Source organism: Tinamus guttatus, unplaced genomic scaffold (genome assembly GCF_059628265.1).
Source record: "Tinamus guttatus ecotype Peru unplaced genomic scaffold, ASM5962826v1 Tinamus_guttatus_pri_ptg000240l, whole genome shotgun sequence".
Lineage (NCBI taxonomy): Eukaryota > Metazoa > Chordata > Aves > Tinamiformes > Tinamidae > Tinamus > Tinamus guttatus.
In genome coordinates, this window is record NW_028288774.1 from 12,109,395 (window position 1) to 12,134,372 (window position 24,978).

Here is a 24,978-nt window from a genome sequence, read left to right on the forward strand (position 1 = left end):
AATTATGGCTCCCTTATCTTTGTGCTACTAGCAAATGAAACCAGGACTGTGGTCAGATTATCACCCACTTCCCCAACACCAAGCACCTTATCACAGTCAAAGCGACTTCCCATTTGCCTTCCTGAAGTGCAAGAATGTGGATGTGAAACACAGAAACAGAACTAAGTTCTGAAAAGCCATGGGCTTGAAGCACACCACAAAAACTAGCAGGTTTGTGCAGTGTGAGAGCGTGTAAGTGTAAGGGAAAAACTGATGGACAAGCACAATGACCCACCCTGAGTGCAGAGGTCTGTACTAACAAACAAAAGCACAAACATTTGTAAAAATACAGTCGACCCCAGCTCAGCCAAAATGCCCTCCTTCCACACACAAAAACGTGGGCATAACTTTATATGCGAAACAGAGGCTGTGCTACCAGAATGAACCCGAGTTCTTCAGCCTCAAATCCAGGAAAGCACAACGGCTCCTAAGTCCTGCTTGATCAATGATTTCTCTCACATGTTTCAAGTTAATCAAGCGCTTGCACGCTTTACTAGATCAGGCTTCTCAGATTCCCTTTTCATTACTGAGCATAAATCCACTTCTTCATTTTGCCCAAGGGAGAGCAATCTGGAGCACTTGCCCTTTGACCACAATAGCAAAGCACAGAATCATCCATAATTACTCACCAAAATCTCCTAGTGAAATCAGCATCAGGACTCTTGATGGCCCTCAATGCCTTTGACAGTAAGGGCAAATTAAGAAATTGATCTTACTATTAAATTTTACATGGCGAGGATGCTATTAGAAGCTAATGCACAGCAGGATAAGTGGAGCATAATAGAGTAAAGCTATATTATGTTACATTAATGGGGTGCTGTACTACAATACTACAATAATAGCGAGCAACTATTAATGGTATATTCTTCCAGAATGTCTATTGATTCACTTAACCGAATTCTCAGAACCAGAAGCTCCACAAGAACAAGGGATGAAAACGGAAAAGGCAGTCGAGGTTTTGTCTTGTGTTATTTTAGTCGCATAGACACTAAAATCTTGGATTGCATTCAACAAATAACTCTAGATTCTGCACCCTGGCCCTCTGTGACTTTCCACGAGCACAGAAATCAAGGAGAGATACTTTAGGAGTATACCCTAAAGGAGAGATACTTTAGGAGTATCTGAGAAATAAAATGCTGTATTTGTAGCAGCAGTGTGAAATTACAGCTTTTCTGTAACCTCCAATCTTACACTGTGCTGCAAGGCCAGAGCGTTTTATGCTGTGGTGGATATCCTGCTGAAAAAAAAAAAAAAAAAAAAAGCAATACTGTTCTTTGCTCAGCATAACCGTTCTGTTGATTGAATTGGAGCCAATCTGCACCCCGTGACCTGCCTTGCCTTACCCTGATTTTTAATTTCACTAGCGCAGAACCGCATTTATGATGTTACAGATAAGCTAGAGCAAAGGCTTTTGTTTTAAAGTTGCTATTTGAGGGGTTTATATGACCACTTAGAGCTGCCTCTGTCCCAGTGAAAGGTGTTATTCTGATTCTGAAGACAAGATAAACCTTTCCATGTAAAATAATATCGTCAGTCTTTGGGGCTGGGAGAGAAAAGAAATCATGGGTTTAGGTATCTGCATTTTCTAAGATGTGCAAACCATGATCTCAGAGAGTATTCAGCTCCGTTAATCCGGCTGAGGCATCCTGAAGAAAACTACTGGACTTCAACACTAAATGCTGTGTTCCCGTTCCTGAACCAAACCTCTCTGCCCCGATGCTAGGGAATTCAGGCAAGTTCTGACACTCAGCATATTTCAAGGTCTCCAGATTTCTCCTAATTCTTACAATCAAAGTAATATTGAATAAACACACAACAGGGAAAGGTGCATGAGCCATTAGAACTGCTTTCTGCCTCCAAAAAGCCCTGCAGTGAACCAGAAGTTTGACATACCTAGAAATATGGGAAAAACCTATACACAACATCAAGGGAATATGCTTATAGATTGCAACAGTGACCTTGTTAGGATAACAAGGTCACAACAGTGACCTTGTTTATGTCACCTGTCAGAAGATCAGTTAGGTGTCTTCATTTTGCTTATGCATAGAATAATAGGAAAATAAAAAGTTAAACAAATACAGCATAAAAGGCTAATAATTTTGACTCTATGTGCTGTGACTGACACTAGATTGTAGAAAGCTGTGCACTCTTAGCAGATGCTAATTAATATAATGACCACTCATGCTCTATATTACATATCCATAAATCTTTGGCACTGTAGTTGCATGTTGTTACAGAAACAAAAAGAAAAGACCTATCACCGGGTATCCTGGATACCTCAGTGACAACAAAAGTAAAATGCATCAGACCAGAAGATAGCCACAAGTCATCAACTGAGGAACACAGGACATTGGTCTCATACCCAGGAACATATGGAAACAGTAAGAGCTCTCTGCCACAGGGCCACTTACCAGAGCTTGAGTTTTATCAGTGGAGAATCCGGTTTGAGTTTCATTTGTTACACACTGTGCAATCACAGTATGTTTAATAGTCACGTTAAAAGTAGGCAAGGCTAAAAATGAAGTACTTGCATTTTGCAAACAGAGAAGGGGAGAATGGTAACAGCTAGAACAGTTTTGGCTTGAAGATTAGAATAAAACCAATGAAATGGTTAAAGGCTGAATGAGATGATCAGATACTATATTTACTCTCTCCTTGTTGAACAATAGTTTTACACCTTTGGTCTGTGTACATTGTCACAGATCATCAGCACATAAATCTTTTAACAACCCCGGTTAATTAGAGCTTTCTTTTGTATGAGATGCCTCAAACATACAGAGGAGGGAGATTATAAAGTCTTACGCTCCTGTCCCTTCCTCTCCTTTTGTAGGAGAGAGGTACCTTGAAGGTTCAAAACATCCTCTAAATTACAGACTGGCAATAGAGTTCTCAATGATACAGGGTAACAGTGTTAACAATTCAGCAATCCCCAAAATATTTTTCCGGTATATTGTTTTTTTTCTAAGTTAATTACATACTTCCCTGCTATGTGTTATTTACAGTTTCCCCAAAATGGAAGCTATAAGCTCAAAAAGATGAGAGTTTTTGCATTTTTTGATGTTTCTGTCAGATAACCCAGAAAATACCATCTATCAGATAGAACAACCTATAGCAACGGCATAAACACTAGAGCAACTCCTACACTTCCTTCCTAATCACCGTGGATAGATGATGATTAGAGGGCTGGAAAACTTGACACAGGAATTAAGGCTGAACAAAATGTGTTTTTTTCAGAAGAGAAGATTCAATATAGATTTAATCACAGTCTCCCAACACCTACAAGGCAGTGAGGGAGAAGACAGGGTGTCTCTTCTAGAGGGCACATGCGACTGGCAAGAAGCAATGGGGATGAGCTGTTTCAGATGAAATTTCACCAGGATATAAGAAGAAAAGTCTTCATCACAAGAACAGGTGAACATTGGAAAAGTCTGTCCAGAGAAGCTGTGGAACAGCATTTAAAAATTCCTGATATAGAAAATTGTTTCCTTAGAAGAATGGTAAAACAGTCTAGTTCTCTGAGAATCAGTCCTGTTTCAGATCCTGACCTGCTGTTTCTAAGCCACCTCTTCCACTTTGTCTCCAGTTGCCTTTCTGGCTTTTGTTTGTTTTGTCAACTTAATGATGGACTTTCGAGTGCGAAAAGGGGCTTTCACTTTGTATTCAGTTCTGCAGCATGCAGCAGTCTCATTTTTAGTTAAGACTTTTAGCCACTACTGTCACAAAATAATACAATTAAAGATAAATGCTCTTTATCTAAAGCATTTCTCCAATCTATTTCTTCTGATGAAAAACAATATTTTATGTTCACGATTATTTATATTGCAGAAAGAAGAACTAAACAACTCTAAGACGCTGCAGACTGCTGCTAGCATTTGGCATTACCTTGAAAGAAGTCATATGAGCCTATTGTATAAACTAATTCATTCAGAGTAAGGGTGAGAGTAATGTTTTAAATATAAACTTGATATCTGAGATTGTTTGAGATGCTCCAGAAACCTCCCAGACTGCTGTGTTGATCTGCTCTTCTAGCAAATAACAGGGAGGTTGAAGTCCTCCCATCAGGACCTGTGAATGTGAGGCTTGTCCTGTAAGAAAGCCTCACCTGCTGCTTCCCGAGGAATTCCTGAGGCAATCCTGCTGCTCTCCCGCATAATGGACATCCACTTTGTTTGCATCCACTGCAGCACTCGTGGTGCGAGTAACCTCTGCCATCCCAAAGACATGTCAAATCCCTCCCCCATCAAGGCTAGAATTGCTTCCAACTCTCTTGCAACTAGCATCTTTAGAATAATCTTCTAATCTCACTGCCCAAAAGAAAAGCCCCATGTGCAACAATCTCCTTCACCCTCACGCCCCCAAAAAGTAGGTGAGGAAAGAGAGCAACAATGATGTACATTTTATTGGTATCCAAGTACAGTCCTGTTTCAATTGCCTAAATATGACTTTTCAATAAAACTCAACATGTGAAAGACCCTTGGATAATAAGGTGATTGGTTAATTAACATTCAATACAAAGCCTGTTCACAAAAGTTGTGTTTTTTTTTTTTTTTAAATGCTTTGGATGTATAATTACACACTTGTGACCCAGTTCCCTCGAGCTTTTCACAGTGATGTTGGTTTCTGTACTATAACTGCTTTCTACGTAAGGATCCTACACAACAAGTGGTTTGGGGCTTACAGATGACCATAGGTGAAGATCTACGTGACTGAGGGTATGCACTTCTCTTGCTGCTCTTCACGCTAACGCTACCATCTTCCTTTGGAGGAGGTACATGTATTGGTTTCCAAGGAATGGGGTTACAGTATGCTGGAGCTGGATAGGAAATTCCATCATAACACCCTAAAATAGTTAGAAAATACACAGAATTAAAAAAGAATATTTGTATTACAAGCTTTGCACCACAAGCAATTACACTTCTAATCCAGACTAGCAAAAACAATAACATCTTTCAGGGAAGAGAGAACAGGCAGGTCACAAAGCGACAAAACTTTGACTCCCATTTTACAAACAACCAATCTTTCATTTGCATTAGAAAAAAAGACTGTCAAATACCGTGCAAAATTCAAAATGCTCAGCACTTTGTATATTTAGATGATGAAAGCCTCTATAAAATGGCTACTTTGCTACTGCTCAAAATTCTGAGGCATTTATAAATATTACTTCTTCTCACCACATATGTAAAATTCACATATTTTTCCACGTCCCTTAACTGCTATTCTTCTGCTTATTGAGAAGAAATCTACATTAATTACCTACAATTAATACTCTGTAGTGCACAAAGCAATATCAGAAAGCTAAACAGGACAGAAGGAACATGCTACCCTCACAGTTGTGTGTGTGTGTAGTCAAATTTCAACACACTTCACGAGCATGGACAAAACAAATTCTAGGATGTAGTCTGCTGCGTGAGCGCAACCGAGAATGAAGCAGAACTCACTTCGACAGGTGATGGCAGCTGTTTGGAAGTAATGACTTTCCAGAAGAAAACAGGAAAGCCACGTGCATCACCATCCATAATCAATCCTAACCAGGAGAACAACTGGCTGGGTGGAATTTAGGTTTCAAAACATTTTGCTCCGAATTCAAATAATAACTATGATTTTAACTTTATGAAAAGACACGAAAACATACATCATTTTTCCTTGAAAAAAATGCCGAGATGCATGGAAAGGAAATTTAGCTCCGAATGAAGAAGGACTGCCAAGGCTCCTTTTTGAGACAGGGTTTCTGCCATGCTCTTATCAGGCTCTCCATCTCCGAAAGGCACTTCTGCTATGGGGGATTCAGGTACCATAACAGGGTACCTAAAGTAACTTCAGAAAGATGCCAGTATGGCTGATATGTTTCACAGGAACCAGTAACTGGCTCCAGTGATTCCTGTGCCTGATAAGGAACCTAACAAGATTAAGATCAATTATACTTTGGTTTGCCACATTCTTCTCTTCTCAAATAACTTGAAGGGCTATGAAAAACACACAATGGATCTCACAGTAAAAGACTCTCTAACTTAAACCATATGGGCTAGCTATTCCCAAGTGTCAAAATTAGATCCTGGATGAAAACTTAAAACAGGCTTCATTTTACATTAACGATTAGAGGGAAGGGAACTACAAACTTAAGTCACTATATGCCTATAAAAGTACAAACCTGTAGACTTCCCATGTGGGTAGCTATGGCCATTTAAAACAGGGCGTGCTTTATTTCTAGCGTTATGTAGCCATTCCTTAAAGATCTTCTCTGATCTCTCTTTCTTCTCCTGTAGCTCAGCTTGCCTTTGTTTTTCCTTTTCCTAAAAATCAAAACATCCAAGACCTACAGACAAAATCTTGTACAATATTATACAAACACATTTCTGCAAATACATTCCCAGCCTACTGCACTGTAGTTGGTAAGCTTAAAGAAACAACTGCATCTCGGACAGCCATCCAGTGTTTCAATTCACTCATCTTCACACAGCCCTAACTCAGCCAAATTTGGGTTGCCGCTAAGCACATAGCAGAAAATTCAATTCATGCATAGGCATTGTGAGTGGATCTAAACAAGCTCAACTAATACTGTGAAGGAAGGTTGAGAATTTAACTACAGTTTAAAGAAGAGAGAACTAAAAGAAGGTAAGGTTTAAATCCCTTCTCAAGACTTCCATTTTCTTAGGTTTTAAAAGTTCCTTGTGCTGTGTGCTTGGAGGTTCAGCAGATACACAGCAGCACTTTGTTCAGCAAGAAATAAACAAGCTAGTACAGAATATTTAAGTGGGTTTTAATTATATGGGACATGTGACAAGTCTGCAAAATTAAGATCATCAAGGTCTTAAAAGTGATCTGATATAGCTTATGGAATTTTAAAATTAAATAAGTTATTATATAGACTTATGAAATACTTACTAATGTATTCTGCATTCCAAAACAAAACAAACAAACAAAAAAAAAACCCACTGTACTACTACTAATCAAAATCCTTCCTCACACTTGAATGCTACTCCTCATATTTAACCACTATAGTAAGGCAGTATTTCTTTGTTCTTACATATTCCATTGATAAAGTGTCCTGTAACGTTAAGTAAATCGAAACACAATCAACAGCCAGAGTAAAACAGATCCAGTCCCATCTAGCATTTTTCATAGGTTCCAGGCACAGTTACTACCCCCGTGTAACACCTGAGGGGAATGCTGGGTGATGCATGAAATCATGGTTTCGTTAGAATGTTCACCTGAGTGAAACAGCAGACCTTAAAGCCTATATTTTAGGAAGCTTCTTAGGGAGCCTGACACATGAAAGATCTTTCAAACTTGCTATAAAGAAGTGCTTAATCAATATGAAAAAAAAAAAAAAAGAATACGAATAAAACGCATCTTGTTTTACCAGCCATCTCTCAATGTCTTCAACACTAACATTATAACTTTATAAAGTGTTCTTTGTGCACAACATGGACGTTTGATGAATTCCCACCAATTTAGTTAATCAACATATTTAATGCAAGTTATAAAGTCATACAAAATAAATGACTAATACCTTCTCTTTCTTCTTCTTTTCTGACTCTTCAGCTCTTTTCTTCTTTAACCATTCTTTATACTTTAATTTGGCCTTTTCTTGTAACTGCATTTTTTCTAGTTCCCTTGTGGCTTTTTCTGCCATCTCTTTACTCAGTTTTCGTTCCCTTTCCCTTCTTTCCTAAGTGAAAGAGATCAAAGAAAAAAACCAAAAATTTTCAGTATATTTCTTGTGATAACACAGAGAACTACAAATAATTCATTGTAACCCTGGAAAAAAAAACGGGGGGGGGTGGTATTGCAAACTCTTTTAAAACTTAGTCTTGAAAATAGGACCTTTATGCATAAGAGGAAAAACACAGTTACAAGAACAGGACTGCACTTCCCTTTGTCTTGCATCTTATAAGCACAAAAGGCAGGAAGCCGGTTTCCACCTAACTCCTTTCTTCAAGATTTATGGCAACTCTGAAAACACCAATTACGCAAGAAGAAGCTGGAGCCATGACACTGGAGCTGGGGACCACAGCAATCCCCTCAGTCTGGTTGAAACAAGACAGTCAGTCTTTGCTGTTCACACCAAAACTCATCAGCACCCCCCCGAGATACCATCATACAGAATAAAGCCCTTATCTCCCCTTACTCTGCAAAACACCAGCTCCTTCCTGCCATTCATGCAATGAGGTGCAGAGACAATAATGAGAGAAGCATTTTCTCTTTAAAACTTTTGGCATTTTTACTGTAAGAAATAGTACTGGCTAATAAATGCTATCACATTTGGATTCTTACCCATGCTGTATAAAATTGTCTTGATAAGGGAATCATGATGCTCACTGCAAAGCATTTTTAAGCATGAACTTCATTTAGTCTTGGCATTCCTTTTTTTCCAGTGTCGTGTCATAAAGCTAAACTGCAGATTTCTTATCTGAAGGAGCCAGTTTACAGCATTACAGAGTTAGCGTGACCCTATCTGTGTTTGGCAGAGAAGCAATACCAGAATTTTAGCAGCAGCTGCTGGATTATGCATTAACTCTTTTCCCCCCATTTACAAGTCATGCCTTTTTAACTCTCTTTGCCATAACCTATCTCAGATGTGTATGTTTTCACTTACTCTATGATGATAACTCTCAGTACCACTGAGACAACAAACAGTTGTGTACACACAGCAGTCGATTTCCTAAACATTAGCTAAGAATTACATTTTCACCTCATATTTTATTTTCATTTTACCTCCAGTGCATTCTAGGAAACAACAGCCAACTCCATTCTGCGGGGCAGGGAAAATGGTCAGACACACAGACACAAAAATACAGCTTCAATGTATAGACTAGAATGTAAAACTACAAAAGAAAAAAAGTCTGATTAATCTGATTTGAAGGTCTACACACATGATGACAACCACAATCACAACTATGACCAATCAAAAAAGCACTTCATTCTGGAACAAAAAAAAAGTTTCTGTATTCCTGAAGAAAGGAAACAAGACCTTTCTGAACGTGAAACAAAACCTTTTGTGTTCAAATAGCTAGAGTAAAAATGTCCTGCTTTTTGGCAAGTTATGTGGAACTTCAGTATCATCTGCCTGAAAAAAACAAAAAAAACACAAATGACCTATTGTCTAAGCTTTTCCTCCTCCTTCTAAATTGCATCTTTTTCTCTTTTGTTCAGAGTTGCTCTTCCGTGCCTTCACTATCAAATATTCCCCACGCGCATCTTTCAACCCCTATTTTAAGACAATGATAGTCTGGGCCAGATAAAAAGTATTAAGGTGGATGAGAGTTACATGTTAAAATGAGGAGTTTGAGCTGTTTGTGGAGAGGCGTTCAAAGATTTCTCCTTTTTTGTTCTCCGCTCCACTCTGTGTCACACCATTGTACATATGAAAAATACCAAATCCAGACTGTTCAAAGCTACAGTCTTTAGGCTCTTAACATATAAAAAGCATGTAAATTAATACAGGAGAAAAATGAAAAAGTCAGGTCCTTCCATACAGAGGTGGATGTTTGAGTGGGGCCCTATGCAAACAGGGCTATAGCATGCAGACTGCTAGGAAAACCAGGGCTTTTGCCAAGTTTTACTTCCACTGAGCCATCCTCACGTGCTGGAGACCCCCTGCAGAACTGCAGACCTGGCAGCTGCATGGGATCCATTCTGCAGGCAACCCAGCGAGATGCTTCCCCTTCCTCTGCAGCACAGAGCAACTTTTCCTTCACGAAGTGAGCATACACTGCATTCCCAGCTGCTTTAATGAGCTGCTGCATGTCAAGTTCCTCTCACCCCAGCCCTCCCCCATCTTGATTACTTTCCCTTATATAAATCCATCAAAAATGCTAGGAATGTGCATAATAATATACATGCTCTTCAATCCCTCTTCCACATACGAATGGGGGGAAGGGAAACTGTACAATTTGTTTGTGCTCGGTGTCGTCAGATTGGGTTTTAAAAATTCTCTTTGATCTGGTGTTCAAAACAGGCATTATCTATTCACTGAACCACCATTGCATTTACATATGCTTTAAAATACGATTACACTTATTACATAAATGGAGGTATTGATTGTAAAACATCCAATTACTCAGTGCAAGACAGGCTTGTTCTCCTGCCACCCCACCCAAGCACGTTATTATGGAGAGAGGATATAAATCTGGCCCGCAGGCCTAGTGCCCTGGGCCGTGATCCTACCCAACCTACTAAGGCCTAGCCTAGGTCTGTGCTTGGAAATCCCCCACCCAGAGCAAACTTGCCCTGGCAGGAAGCCCGACGGGTGACTCAGTAGGAACCATACGTCTCACAGAGTCGCTACCAAGCCAGTGTCTCCTCTGCAGAACTATTAGCGTGTCAAGGAAAAAAAAAAACAAATTTCCTTGTTTATCCTCACAAGAATCCTGACCATCAATCACATTTCACAGCCTCAGCAATCTGGGTCATTCCACTGTCTTGGCGTATGCGATGCCTGAGCACTCTCCTCCTGGTGGTCACAAGAGCCTCACCTCGTAACCACGCGAAAGCTGTTCTGAAAAACAAAGCACTGAATTCCTCCTCTGTGAGACTATCTAAAAATCATTTGTAAAACTCAACATGAGAATTTGTAGGCAGGCCTGGACAAGCAAGATCCATATGCTAACATTATGCCCATGGTATAACGAATGATTGTGCACATGCACAATTGCACACAAAAATTTCTGTGTAGAGAGACATCGACAGTGTTGAAAAGACTGTTTGTAAAGTGTTTCAGAGGGAAAAAATTGACAACATGGGAAAAAAATACTAAAGAAACTGAGCCCAGAGTCACAAAAATGCTTAAAGACAAACTTCAAATTCTTACATGCAGCTGGCTCTCAAGGTGGAAAGGCATTTATGCCAGGTATCTATGCTTCCCCCATTACTATATTTCTTGAAAGGCTTCAGTCTTTAAGAAAGTGAAGAACTCGACACCTCTTTCAAGTGTAAGCTGCCAGCACAGCCTCTAGCACAGATCAGGCTCGCACAAAATGCGGCAGCAACCCCTGAATGGCAGCTCAGCTGCTCGAACATCAACCTAGGACCGGAGGAGCCCCATGTCGTTCCCTCCTCCTCTGCCCGAGGGGATTCAAACAACATGCCCCACTCTCGGGAACGCGCTGCCTACCAGGCTGTGGCCTGGGAGGACAGAGCTCTCCACCCCTTGTGCTGAAGCAGTACAACTCTGCAGAAAATAAATATTCATTAGGTGAAAGAAAGGCTTGGCTCTGTAAGCTTGAAAGTTACGCTCAGGCTGCAGAACAAATTGCATTCTGCATTAGCAGTGGTTACATGAAGTATGTATTAAATAGAAAGTCTTTGGAATAAGACCTTAAGTGTCCAATCATACGTTGTTGATAGGAACCACAAAGACTCCACATTTCAGGATCAAAAGTTCATATAAAATAGGAAAAAAAAATAGAAAGCACCTCAAATATAATCGCGGTTCTTCAGAAATAGTGCTGACAAAGACAGCATTCTTCACAGGTGGCAAGCCTTCAACCCAAATTATGTTTGCAAACTATAAACACAGAGGCTGTGCCCCTATTTTGCAGATAAGAATGTTTAATGTGAGACTGTGTAACAATTCAAAATCAAATCCATTCTCAGTTCCCTCCAGAAATACCCCTAAGAAAGAAGAAGATAAGGAGTCTAGAAAAGACAAAGGTTTTAGAAACCAAACTCTAGCAAGGATTTCTCCCTGCTGCTCCTCATTCTTGGGAGATGAGTGGCAATAACAAACCCTAGAAGGCAGCTAAGTATTTCTTTAATTAATTCAACAGTAATGAGGGCAAAAAACCAAACCAACTTCACACAGCAGCTTACATACTTTTCAAAAGAAAAGATAAGATTTTTACTAGCACCTCCAAGACACTTCCACTGAACTGAAGTCGAACAGAACAAACTGAAGTTATCATGAGGCAGAACTAGTGTCTGGTCACACTGAAGGAACCTGGAACTGAATCCGTTTCCTGAATAGATATGGCCTTCAGAGGGAATATTACAAAAGAAAGCAGGAATGAGTGATGAGCTCTGAGCATCTACCATGTCATCTATCATATTTTTGTTGGACATCTTATACCTACACACAGTTTTGTAATCATATCTAATATTTATCCTCATGGATAAATATAAGTGCAAAGCACTCTTGGAAGGAACCAGAGAGGGATTCCTAAACATCTTGAAGCCACATAAGCAGCATTTTCTATCTCCCTCCTTTAGCTATTATTCACCCAGGTCTGTAAATAATCGAGACATCATCTACAGCTTGCTAAGTCAAACAGTCACAAACCTGTAATGTTTGTTTGTCAAGCAAAAATACATTGGCACTACACAAGTCACCAAGAAGCCACTACGTAGAGAGCTTCAAAATACATTAGGTGTGTAGGCTCATCAATCCCAGTCATTCCAAGACCAAGATTTTTTTTAAACTTTACTCAGTGATGGAGAACAACAGAATTTAACCTATCAGCATAAAGCCAAGAAACAGTACAATAAACTTTTGTGTGTTCTAATCTTGCCATTCTTTATGTCAGGGCTCCAGCTTCACTACAAATTTCAAGTTCGTTCCACTCAAAGAAGGTCCTTTTTTGGCCCTTCAAACATTTTATCTTTCTGTCCATCAGATGAGCTTCTGACTTAGTGCTTATCGACAGCACAAACATACTAAACCACACTGCTGCACTAAATAAAATCAACTTCTAAGAAAACATCTAGCTACAAAAAAAAAAAAAAAAAGACAATGCTAAACCACAAACAGATTTTCAAAATCAGTCCAACACTGAATATTTTACAGGCAAATATTTTAGAAATTTTCCAAAGCCTAACATAAATATTTTCTCAATATTTTCAAAGTATGAGTTTAGTCCTGAACACTGACTTCTATACTTCTCCAACTTGAACAAACCGTACGCTTTTAATGAACTTGGAAGAACCTACCATTGCCAGTGAAATCAGGACATTTTTCCCTAAAGAAAAATTAAAAAAAAAAAAAAACACCACTATCCCATGAGATAGTAAAGAATTATCAGAAGGATATTAAGAGAGTCTTTCAAAATTCTATTGATAAAATACAAAACTGCAGTAGAAAAGCAGCTTACTTATTAATACAAAAGAGAGATCGACTTACTTCCCTATTGAATATATACATATAGATATAAGAATGCAAATCAACAGCAGAGACTGACATTAAAATTAAAAAAAAAAGACACTTTAAACTTATAAAAAGTGCCAGAAAGAAGACACACAGAGAAAATGAGCTTTTACAAACATTAATTCTGACCTGATGAAATGAGACAACAGTTGGTTTTCAATACCTATTCAGGACTTCGGCCTCTGTCAAAGGGATCAATATCAGTTCCTTTCTTTATATACATCAACAGTTCAATTATAACTTGATCACACAGCACTCCTTACAACCTGGGGTCTAAATACTGGAATTAATAATCAAGCAATCAATTTAACACACAAGAAAGATTATGAGGGATTCTAATGGCTTTGTTACTGGACATTTTACTACGTCCAGTCCTAAAGTCACTTCAAACCCCTCTCAAACTAAGGCCGATAATGAAAACATGACATGGAACAAAACCTTGCTTGCTGAGTGTTTATAAGCGTGCCATTATAATCGTGCTCATTTTTATCCATAAATCTAAAAGTAATGCTGAAGCAGAAGTTTAGTATTACACACAAATGATAAGGCTATTCTTCCACAGAGAACTGGTATCTTACTGAAAGTTTACAAAGCTGTTAGCAGAAACAGGACACCAGCATCTGACAATTGATTTGCTTATATTTTATTAAGCTTTTAATACCTAGTGAGTTGCAAAATTTTCTAATATCAGCAGAAGCTTATCTTATAGCTTTAAATGTTCTTTTGTAGCTCAGTACTTTGACATGTTATTTCTAATTCATAAACAACTTCTAAAATCACAAAAGCTACTACATGGAGGCATATTAAATAGTGAAGTCACCATGAAGCCACTATGCAGAGAGCTTCCAAACACATTAGGTGTGTAGGCTCATCAATCCCAGCAGCATCTCCTGCAGTTGCACAAAGACTTCATGCTCGTGAGGAGGAAAGAAGCTTTACGCACACTCTTTCACCTCTTACCTCCTTCATCAATACAGTATTAAGCCATGAGGATGGACAGATATTTATGGACTTCATAGAGATAACACTTGTAAAAAAAAAAAACAAGCTACTGTATTTTATGCCATCTACAAATACAGGTCTCACAATCAGTACCTGGAAATGAAAGAGGCTGCAAGCTTTGCCAAAAGAAAGAGCAACTTTTGATGCCTCTAGAAAAAATAAAGTAGCTTTCCCAAATATCAGAGATTGGCTCCCCAAGAAATTCATTTTAGTGCTCATGGATCTCAACTTACCGTGAAAACTTTGGCCAACTGTAGACACCTTCTTAGTAACCCAGTTCATATATTTATCCTGCAGTCTGTGTTCACATCCACAAATAATCTTTGGGTAACTTGAAGTAGTATGAACTATGCAGCACAAACGTTAATACCCTAAAGACATCTAAGCTTCTAACTTTAGTTTATCCTTGATCTGAGTGTGGTTTACAGAAAAAGACTAGCCAATGATTCATCTGACTTAAATGAAAATCAAATTACTTTTGGTAAAAGCTTGGGCCATGGCCTAAGGATGACCTTATCCTTCCAAAAGACAATATATAAAAATCCAGACACAAATATGTTTTTCCCCTGTTCTCTGGGCTCATGTGTTTACCAAAAAGACCTATTTTCATTTGCAACAGAGAGCAGGAAGCTCATCTGTAAACCCACAACAATAGTACAAGGAAGACCCAGTAAGTAGAAGTTTACAGAAAACGCTTGGAGAGAGACAGAGAACAGGAACTTCCATTAATTTGGAATGTGAACAGACATTTTTAGAAGGCAGTCCAAATTCTTTCAAGCCAACAAATAGTTGGACAGTTGTAATTTGTGTTTTAACAGAGCAAAATGACATTGTGCTGAATGATAAATCTCTTCCTTTCTGCTGTGTATTTTAATAAGAAAGTATCCTTTCTACATCATAATACATGTTTAAGCTGTTTGTGGTGCTGATAGGGGATGTAAGGCCAGTTCTCCAGTCACTATTGAGGCTAAACAAATTGGGAGCTGAGATCCAAACACAGGTTTTTCTATTGGTTAGAGTGAATCCAAGAGAAGAATAAAGAGTTCCGAGCCAGCAAGGACAAATACATGAGGTCTGAATATGAAAAACTGTCAATATATTTTGGTATATTCCTTTCAATCAGATTTCATCTGGTTTTATTCAAAATTTTCCAGAATCAAAAGTATGGAACAGCAAGAAAACAGCACCGCTACAGACACTACCAGTGTCCGAGGAAGCCCAGACCTCCCAAATGTTACCATTTTTGCCACCTAGTGTGCTTGGCTCATCCGTGTGACACAGAGCTGCACAGTGCCCTGCTGAGATCAGGACTCTGTCTGCTTCTGACCCTGCTCTTAATCATCCTCTCGAGAGGACTTAAAAGATTTCTTGATCCCACTCAGAAACAGCATTTTGGATGAAGGAATTCCCAATTGCTATCTGTGGTCTACTGAGAATTTCCTGAATCAGGCCTCACACCTCAATTATCCCTCTTGACTCTACCCTCTTATTTGCCTGTCCGCAATGGTACTTAAATAAATCCTACTTCTGGCTCTACTCAGTGTACAAGACATTGCATACAGTTCAAACATGCACTTGGCCCAAAATGTTTGGGCACTGAACCTACGAAATCAGAAAGGGTAGGTACTGAAGACCACAACCCCAGGTATATTCAGCAGAACATTTGACAACATATAACTCAGTTGTCAGTGACTATTTAGAAAACAAATCCCTTTATACCTCCTGGAAGGGGGAGGGGAAGCGGTCAGAAACTCTGCTGTTATGATTTCATAATTTTCAATTAAAACAGTCACTCTTCAGCAAAACAAAAAGATGGCTGCCCAAAAAGCCTGAGCAAATTTTACATAGATTTGCTAAAGCATATCAAAAGCTATAATATTTACAGCCAAAGCAATAGTTACCTCTTCTTTTTTTCTTTGCACCCACTCCTTGTGCTTCTCTTCAGCTAATCTCCTCCTCCTTTCAGAATCTTGCTTTTCTTTTGTTTTCTCAAGTTGTAGATTAATTTTCTAATTAAAGGAGAAAGATATATCTCAAACCATGGTGACCACCTGTACTAATACACTCAATACTGGAAAGAGTGATGCAGTAAAAGCAACATAAACAGTTGAACAATTTGAAGGTTTCTCTTCATTAATATAGATTAAGGATGGATAAGTAACATAGCAACAGTATGAAATACAATCGATAGGCACAAGCAATTTTTCAAACCATAAACTGGAAATACATATTCTAACTAGGCTTTGAAAACAAATCACCCTTCAGCTTATTTAAAAGTCCTTTTAGTCAAAGAATATCAATTTGTGGCAGTACTACTCTGCTACACTTGGAATTTAGACTGTGTGTCTCACTGCTTTCAGGAAGGCAGAAGAAGCTATGTGATATCGCTCATATGTGATGTTTTGTATAGAATTACAGGAATTTTATGGCTTAAAATCCTGTGGATTTTAACAAACTTTGAAAGAGGACCCTTAACCTGAAGGGGAGGAAATAAACTCAGAAGTACTTCATCTTTATAGGACATACAGTAGCATACATACTTTATCCTCTTTCAACATCTTTTAAGAAGCTGATTGCATTTTTCCAGATATAAACTATCCAAGTTTCCTATATCATGGCAGCCTAAAATGGAATATTTTCAAACTATTACAAATTAAAAGCTTTTTACATATCCCATTGATTTTTCCATGGCTATAAGCAATGCTCATTCTATAATTGTTTTTAACACCTATTTGAGAGAGATGTCTTCAAGAACATATTTGTTGCTGTATAATTGCAATTGGGTGATACATGAGAAAAAAAATTGCTTTGGTTCCTCATCGAGACCACATGAGAAGCCCATCCACAAACCACATTTTCTACATGATACCAGAAATTAGTTTGGCTCATTTTTGCACTCAGAAATCGAACCAGGGAGAGACAATTACCAAATTAAAATCTAAAGGGAAGCTGTGAGACGTGTCGTGAATATTAGCAGCTCAGAACACATTCCTCAAGTCTAAATTTCTTTTGGTGTTACCTCTGAACCTCCGACCTCCCAGCCCTGTTCTAAAAGCTTCCAGTGATGGGTGTTGTACCCGGAGCAAGGGGTAACCCATGCAGAACTCTGCGTTGGAGACACTTTATGGATCTAGTGAATCACAAAAAGCTTAGGACATTGCTCAAGGTCACATGGTAAATCAGTAACTAGAGGGAGAAATGGGCCAACTTTTGATGTGATTGTTCTAGCCACTACCCAATGCTTCCAATTTGATTTTAAACAATAGTATCATTTGATCAACTGCAAACAAATTAATCAAGAAAAGATACAGCTTGCTCCCTTAATTGTGTCCTGCCCTCACTACTCAAGAATAGCTCATTTGGTGGGCAAAAAATGGAAGGTGGGAAAGCATTGCCGGGATGGGGACTATATCCTGGGAAAAGGCAAACAGTTGTATAACTCTACACCTAAGTGGGTAACAACATCGTGGCTCATATCTAGCCAAGTAGGTTGGCAGATTACACCCAGCACACGCCCTGCCGTGTTTTACTGCCTACACGCAGGCGTTTGTACCTGTGATGCAAATCAAGGTACCAATTACATAAAGACATTTTAACCATTTCCACCCAAGCCATTACCTAACAGTTGCATAAGCAAAATATTACATGGCGCCACTTCAATGGAGCGTAACATTTAGCAAAAGAAGATGCATACCAGATATGCTGATGAATCACATCAGCACAACCAAACACTAGGGATGTCCAAAGACATTTTAAAAAACCAACAAAAATATTTGTTTCTTGCAAAAGGAAAAAAAATATATAAGCATCAAACTACCACGACCAGAATGCAAAGTCTAACAGAAAGTGAGAAGAACATTCACCTCCAGAGCTCTAGCTTGTAAACGGTCACGTAGTTCCCTCTCTTTGCAGATGAACCACTCTTCCCATGGTGAAAGGTTATCTTTCAAAGGCGAATGATTTCTTCCTCCTATTCTCTCACAGTCTTCATCCCTTCTGAAATAAAAATGAGAAGTGCAAAGGAATATTATCTCCAATCCCATTTCAAAGTTAACAAGAGCTACTGCCTCCAATAATGACATTTGATCTACATGATGTACTTTGACAACAATTACATTATTTTTCTTCTTGTCTGGGAATCTCCCAAAGGGATAAAAAGCACATCACTTGTATGACACCTCTGACAACTCCCCTTATGCTCTGCTTATTATATTCTAGCCTGTTAGCAATTCTTTTCCGGTTCCAAACCGTGGGGTGGATTGAAGCATTACCTGTTAGAAACTAAATAAAAACAGCAGACCAGCAGAAAGATCAAAGTGTCACCTTCCCCCCTTCTTGAAATTTCTTGCCCATATCATATCCTTGGTCACCAAGAGCCTTTTCTAGGTGCAAATGATGAGCAAGATTGTTCTCTTTCTCTCTCAAGTCTTATACAAATGGAGTTGTGACATCAAACAACCTTGGTACTGAGAAGAGAACTGCCTTAGCGGAGAGCTAATCTGTCTCCCCAGAAAACTTTCAGAGGAAACACACTTAAGAAATACAGCTTGTACACACTACTTGCTCATATTATATGAGGTTCTGTTCAACTTTTAATAGGACAGCTTGCATAACTCACAATAACACAGCAATCCTAGCCCCAGGCCAAAAAAATCTTTTATAATGTTCCATACACATACTAGCTCATGTATCTTAGGCTCTGTGATGACCAAAACTGAAAACACGCCACTGGATTTCTTTATAATTTGCTTCTAGGTCATACAGAAAAAAATCTTTAAAATAAAGCCAACAGTGAAACTAGACTTTGCATTTGTATTTCATATGAATATATGGGCTCTGGAAGTACTTATCTGCATACTTTATTACTGTGAGTAATCCTATTTGCTTAATTTAAGCTACAAAAGCAGCATCCAAACACATATGTTAATACATTTGGAATGAATCTTTTAAGTGCAAAATATCTTTTTTTTTTTAATGTTAAAAAAGGAACAGCACACAAGGAACAGCAGAATTTTACAGCAAAATATTTTATGTCCCAGCAACCCTATGGAAGTCTCTCTATGACACAGAATGCCTAAAGACAACATCAATTTGAAGCTTTAGCCTGCTCTGTTCCACTGTTTTCACGCCTGCATGTGCTAATGTGACTGCTCACTGGTCACGCTGGGGAAAAGTCCACTGGATCCGATCCAGGTTGAAAGGAACCCAGTGAAGGGCTGTTTCCCACCCAGAATCCGTCTCTGTCCATCTGCCATGTGGCCAGACACGCGCTAGCACCTTGGCACACATGTACGGAGTGAACTGAGGCAGCACAGGCCAAGCCCAGCCACGTCCCAACACCTGCTGCAACCTTCATCTTTCAGGCTAAAACATTAACAAAGACCAAAATGTTGGACAGCGACAGTTTTCAAAAACATGGATGTAACAGCAGTGAGGGATGTGACTTAAGAATGCGTAACAACACATTTTGTTGGAAAGTAACTCTCTGAAAGTTTATGAAAGATAAGAATAAAAGCATTATGCATGCAGATTCGGGAAACTAATCAAACTTTGTCCAGACTTGACGTTTTGGGCAGGGATACTTCCTCAGGGCATTTTTTCGCTACGCACATCCTAGAGCTCCTGGTACCAGTATAATGCTGACAACACTGAGCCAACTGGAAAAAGAGTACTGATAGAAGACACAAGTTCAGAAAAATAAAACTCAACGTGTATTTTCTGAGATCTGTAATTATACATGTTTATGAAGTTTATGTTATATTATGAAGTTTAAGCTGCTGATTTCACTGGTTATTCTGAGTGAGTAAATGAAAACCTTAATAACCACCAGTAAGACAAGAGGAAAGGAAGTCAAAACAGAGGAAAATAGAAACTGAATATGCACAAATGTGAGGCAAAAGTGCATTTTTAGCAGGAAAAATGCTTTTCCTCTGGTCCAGTAGTGTGCTCTGTCTGGACTTCTCACATATCACTGGAGCAGGGACCACAACCCAGTTCTAAATGCGAGTCCTAAACAGCAGTATCACTCTCCAAGGCACGCATCCTTTAAACAACACTGATCTTGAATTACACAGGACCATTTCCCGAAATGCCAGCACATTACTACGTATTTCCTCAGAGTAATTAAAGTAGCAAACTTTAAAGAGTCATGCTCTCAAACGTGTGTTTGTATTTAAATAAGGATTTTTAATCAAATTGTCTATGTTTGGCATTAGAACTGAAGGCTGATTAACAGAGAACACCATGATTACTCTTTACCATACATCCACTGAAGTGAAGCCATCAGACACAACACTAATCCATAGCAAAAGCACGAAAACGCCTAACACCATTTCACAACATTTGATTTTCAGCTTTTGTCTTTTGCAAATATTAAGTTTCCCACATTAAGTGCCTGCCTCTGGCTAATTTTTGAGCAGTTTTAAGAGGACAACAACAACAACAAGAGCCTTTGAGCATGCGTGGCAGGGACAGCAACTGTGTTAAGAAGTGTATTTTTATTATTATCCCTTTCAGAATTTGGCACTTGCACACGGAAGCGCCTGCACGAACATTTGGAAGATGCTTATTACAATACAGCAGCAACATTATTCAGATACAACATCTGAGTGCACTGAGCCTGTTCCTGCTCAGGCCCTAAGCTGGGTCTTCCGTTCCCTGTCCCAGCTGCTGGGTGATACTGCAGCAACAGGCCTGAATTTGGGGGCCTGCTGCCGATGGCCGCTGCAGCTGCAAGGATGGGCTGCACTTTGACTTGAGTGCTACAGACGTGAAAAGCACGAGAATGAAACTGCTTGTTGGGAAGGGGTGAAAGGATAGACAACAGCAACCTTGAAACGTGAGAGACAATAAACAGGTCAAATTCTTTCCCATTGCATAGCTGCAACTTCTGGAAGTCTTTGAACAAACTCCCTGGACTTTTGTTGCCTTGCACTGAGGGCAGGTGAGTTAATAACCAAGGGCCCTTCCAGGAAACCTACAGAAACAACCAACTGCACAGGGGCAGCCCCGGGCGCCCTCCTCCAGCCAGGGCGCGGACCCCCAGGTTACCTATCGCCTTGGCGGCTCTGGGAGGCCGCTTCCCCCTCCTCCTCCTCCTCCTCGCAGCTGCGGGAGCTGGGCCGGGAAGCGGGGGAGAGCCGGGAGCACGAGGAGGAGCTGCGCGGCTCCTCGCCCTCCGAGCTGGCGGAAGGCGGCCCGCCGCGGGCCTCGCAGCTCATGATGGTGGCGGGGGCGGTTGATGGCAGTTAGAGGCCGTTAACGGCCGTTAGTGGCGGTTAACGGCCGCCCGATCTGCTCCCGGCGGCCCCCGCGGCACCGCCCGCCTCTGCCGCCCTGGCAACAGCGACGCGGGGGGGGGGGGGGGGGGGGGAGGCGTGCGCATGCGCGTTGGGGCGGCCGTTGGCGCGTCCCGCCTCCCCGTTCCTGCGGGGAAAACGTCGATCTGCGGCGGTGCCGAAACTGCTCGTTTTGACCCCCAAAAATAGCTCTTGGCATGGCTTCGTCTCAAACGGGAAAGCGTGAGAGCCTCAAAGGGGAGCTTCTCGCTTTGCCTTCCGCTTCCCTTCCAGCTACTTGATCAAAGGAGAGATCTCCGCTCCAAGGCTATATTGCAGGTAAAATGGGACGAAATTTCATGCTAGAGTTAAAAAAGAGAAATCTCAGACCAGACTGGCCGAAGCCTTAGGATCCAAGGTGCACTACACCAGACCTCAGCTTGGTTAAACATAAACCCTCCCTGGTTTTACATTAACGTGTGTGTGTGCTGTATGCAGCTAAAAAGTAAAGGGGAAAAAGGACAATAAATAATAGTTTACTACCTTGTGTTTCATCAGGCTGCTGTTGAAGTCCAAAACATCTCTCACAGGCTGCACAACCTCCTGTGACCTTAGATCCCCGAGGATTCGAGCACAGGAAAATCATCTACCTTTACAGAAGAAAGGACACATTGCAGTGGCACACTTCATGGCCAAATTTTAATTTGCCAACGTAGGAAAAAATGTATCTAAAAAGCATCTGCTTTAGCAAAGCTGAAATACCAACACCACTGAAGCCTACAAGCCACACTGACATCACGATGCACAAAAGCTGCCACAGAAAATTGAGTGCAGTGAGTACATATATACACACGTGTAATGCACACCTACACATACAGGCATGTAGCTACAACATTTGGGAAAGATCAGTTTAATTTCTCACTGGAGCAGCAACAAAACCCACACTCGGTTCTGCTGCACTAACCCAGCCATCGCCACCATGCACTATTCTGCAGAGATTATGGGATAAATACATTAAGCTCTTCAGCAGCACGGAGTCAGGTTCAGTCAGAGCCCAGGCTGGCTCTTGAGTCAGGGTAATCCCCAGCTCTGAGCCACAGTACTGGGAAAATTATTTTACAAAAAAATACGCCGAGAAAGTAACCTTACGGCTATCCAACATAGAAGTAAATTCAATTCTACACAAACCAACTATTCGGAATTTGTCAGCTCTTTATGAAATACTGGATTTTTAGACATTCAGCTGCAATATGAACAAGCTCAGTCTCCGAGAGGCAGAAGAGCCATCACAAGGAAATGCTTCAGTTCCGATACATTAATATTAATCAGATTTAACAGAAAAAAAATAAATTGCTTTCAGATGTAGCCACATTCTTTAAATATGGAAGAATCCCACTGAAAAAAAAGCTACTAAATTTAGGCACAAATTAAGGCATAGACAGCATGCCTTAAGCCAGTTGATACTAACTAAGCATAAAATTGATGAAACAGGTATAGCCAAGTTGTAAATCTGAGTTAAAAAAAATCTTTTTTGCATTAAATCTGGTGAAATTTAAGAAGTCTTCCCAAATTTTGCCACCTTCGAGCACGGGGAACGCACGTGGTGCCGCAGGCACGTGCGCCAGGAAGCTGTTTGGCCCCACATTCCTCCCGGGAGCCCCCGTTCCGTGCCTGCAGTGGTAACTGCCTAACGGGAGCCTGTGAGATTTAAGGAACCTTACGGTGATTCGTTCCCCTCGCAGCACGTTATCCCGTAGCCCCCAGCCCCGCTCCTGCTGCCTCGAAGAGCAGGAGCGCCTCGAGGAGCGTCTGGCCCGTTGGCAGGCGACGTGCGAGCTCCCTCGGGAGCGCTCATCCCATCGTTCCGGATCAGCCGCCAGGATCAACTCCCTCGGCTTCCCTGCACCCGGGCCAAAAGCATCTGCTCTTCATCACACGGAGCGTGCGGCCCCGCTGTCCCTGCTCGTGCCCTCCCTTCTCCCGTCTCCCAAAACCCGGGCCGTTAGCAGGGCTCCTTGCTCGCTTCCCGGGTGACGTTTCCAAACGGTGCTTGCACGTCGCGTTTTGTCACCGCAAGCCCGTGACACACCTTGTATTTTGCTGCCCTCCAATATAAGCAGTTTTGCTGCAGCGACCTTTAGCATTTCTTAAGCTTACCCTAAACACTGACGTTTAACAGCAGCCTAACGGCGTGAAGGCGACACACGAAATGCAGCCTTTCATCCTCCCGGATACAGCAGTAAACGCAGGAATTCCTGATGCATCATCCCCTCGTAGTTTCCCTTCACCTCCAAATTTTCTAGAACATACTTAGCTGGACTTAGTGCTAAGAGTTAACTGCTAAGATCCTACTGCACAAAAAATGAAAGGCAGCATTAAAAAAAAAACTCCTGCTAAAAATAAATGTATTATGCCAGCAACAAAAGATCAAAAGCATCTTTGTAATTAAAAATTATTAATCTGAGAATATGTATGAAACAAAACGTACATTGTTCTTTTAATTAAAAATATTAGCCTGTAAATTAAAACAGAAGGTTTAAAATAAGCATCGAAGTCAACAGGGTTATTGAAGAAAAAAAAAACCTTTTGTACCACTTTGAAATTTCTGAGTAACTACATGATTAAACACAGGAAATTCTGCTGGAAAGAAATGAAAAAAAAAAAAAAGGAGAAAGGGATCCTGCTTGCTTCAAGTTTTTCTTATTTCAAAGTCACCAGCAAATTCTTTTTGCATGTTAAATCCACTCCAGGGCGCAGATACAACAGGGGTTCAGCAGGTTTGGGAACAAGGCGGCTACCCCTCTCACCGCGAGGACACTCTCAGCTCACCCTAGACCTGAGGAACTCACGGGAGTTCTTTCCAGGGGACACCCAGGAGGGCCTCCCCTGCCCAGCTTCCAGCTGCTTCGGCACCAAAACCAAACGGGGAGGTTTTGCTGGGCCGGGAGGGCAGCTGCCCCAGCGGCAACACGCAAACGCACCCGCGCAGAGATGACTGGGGAAGAAATAAAACACATCCTACTAACCCAAATGCAGGATGGACTTAGGGAAAATGATCTGAATTCCCCTGGAGCGAATTCCCCGGGAATGTCTTTTTGCTGCACCTGGGCACACTCAGCCCTGCTCCGGAGCTGAGCTGCCCAGGCAGACACGCGACAAGTACCTCCAAAAACACTCACTTACCCTGAAACACCAGGAATGAACCACATTTGACAACTCCAGCAGCATTCGGGCACAGACTCATTCGGGCACAGACTCATTTGTAAACAGAGCAGAAATCAACACCTCTACCCAGTAACTTTGTTCTTGGAAGCTTGATAGGTGCATGTCCTTCACTACTCACTGTGAAACTGCAACTGCCATTTATGTTCCTTTGGGAAAAATATTCCTTACCTGGGACTAACTGGCCAACAGAGAGAGCGTGGAACAGACTATGTCCATCTTACAAAAGAAAGGCTTAAAAAATATATAGAATTAAAAAAAAAAAAAAAAGAGAGAGAGAGAGAGGGTAAATCTTGGCAT

General features: G+C 40.7%; 1 protein-coding gene across 2 annotated transcripts; it reads right to left on the reverse strand.

Annotated features, from left to right (window-relative positions):
* Positions 1 to 4,662: 4,662 nt before the first annotated feature.
* Positions 4,663 to 21,432, reverse strand: CCDC34 (coiled-coil domain containing 34). 2 transcript variants are annotated; one of them, XM_088525894.1, is made up of 6 exons: positions 21,230 to 21,432; positions 18,043 to 18,172; positions 16,081 to 16,188; positions 7,550 to 7,708; positions 6,188 to 6,329; positions 4,663 to 4,879 (listed from the first exon to the last, which is right to left on the reverse strand). In XM_088525894.1, the coding sequence occupies exons 1-6, from the start codon at positions 21,397 to 21,399 to the stop codon at positions 4,665 to 4,667; spliced, it is 924 nt and encodes a 307-aa protein (XP_088382020.1). In that variant the 5' UTR covers positions 21,400 to 21,432; the 3' UTR covers positions 4,663 to 4,664. The 2 variants fall into 2 exon arrangements, with proteins under 2 accessions (XP_088382020.1, XP_088382019.1); XM_088525893.1 differs by having other exon boundaries at positions 18,043 to 18,175.
* Between the last annotated feature and the right edge of the window lie 3,546 nt (positions 21,433 to 24,978).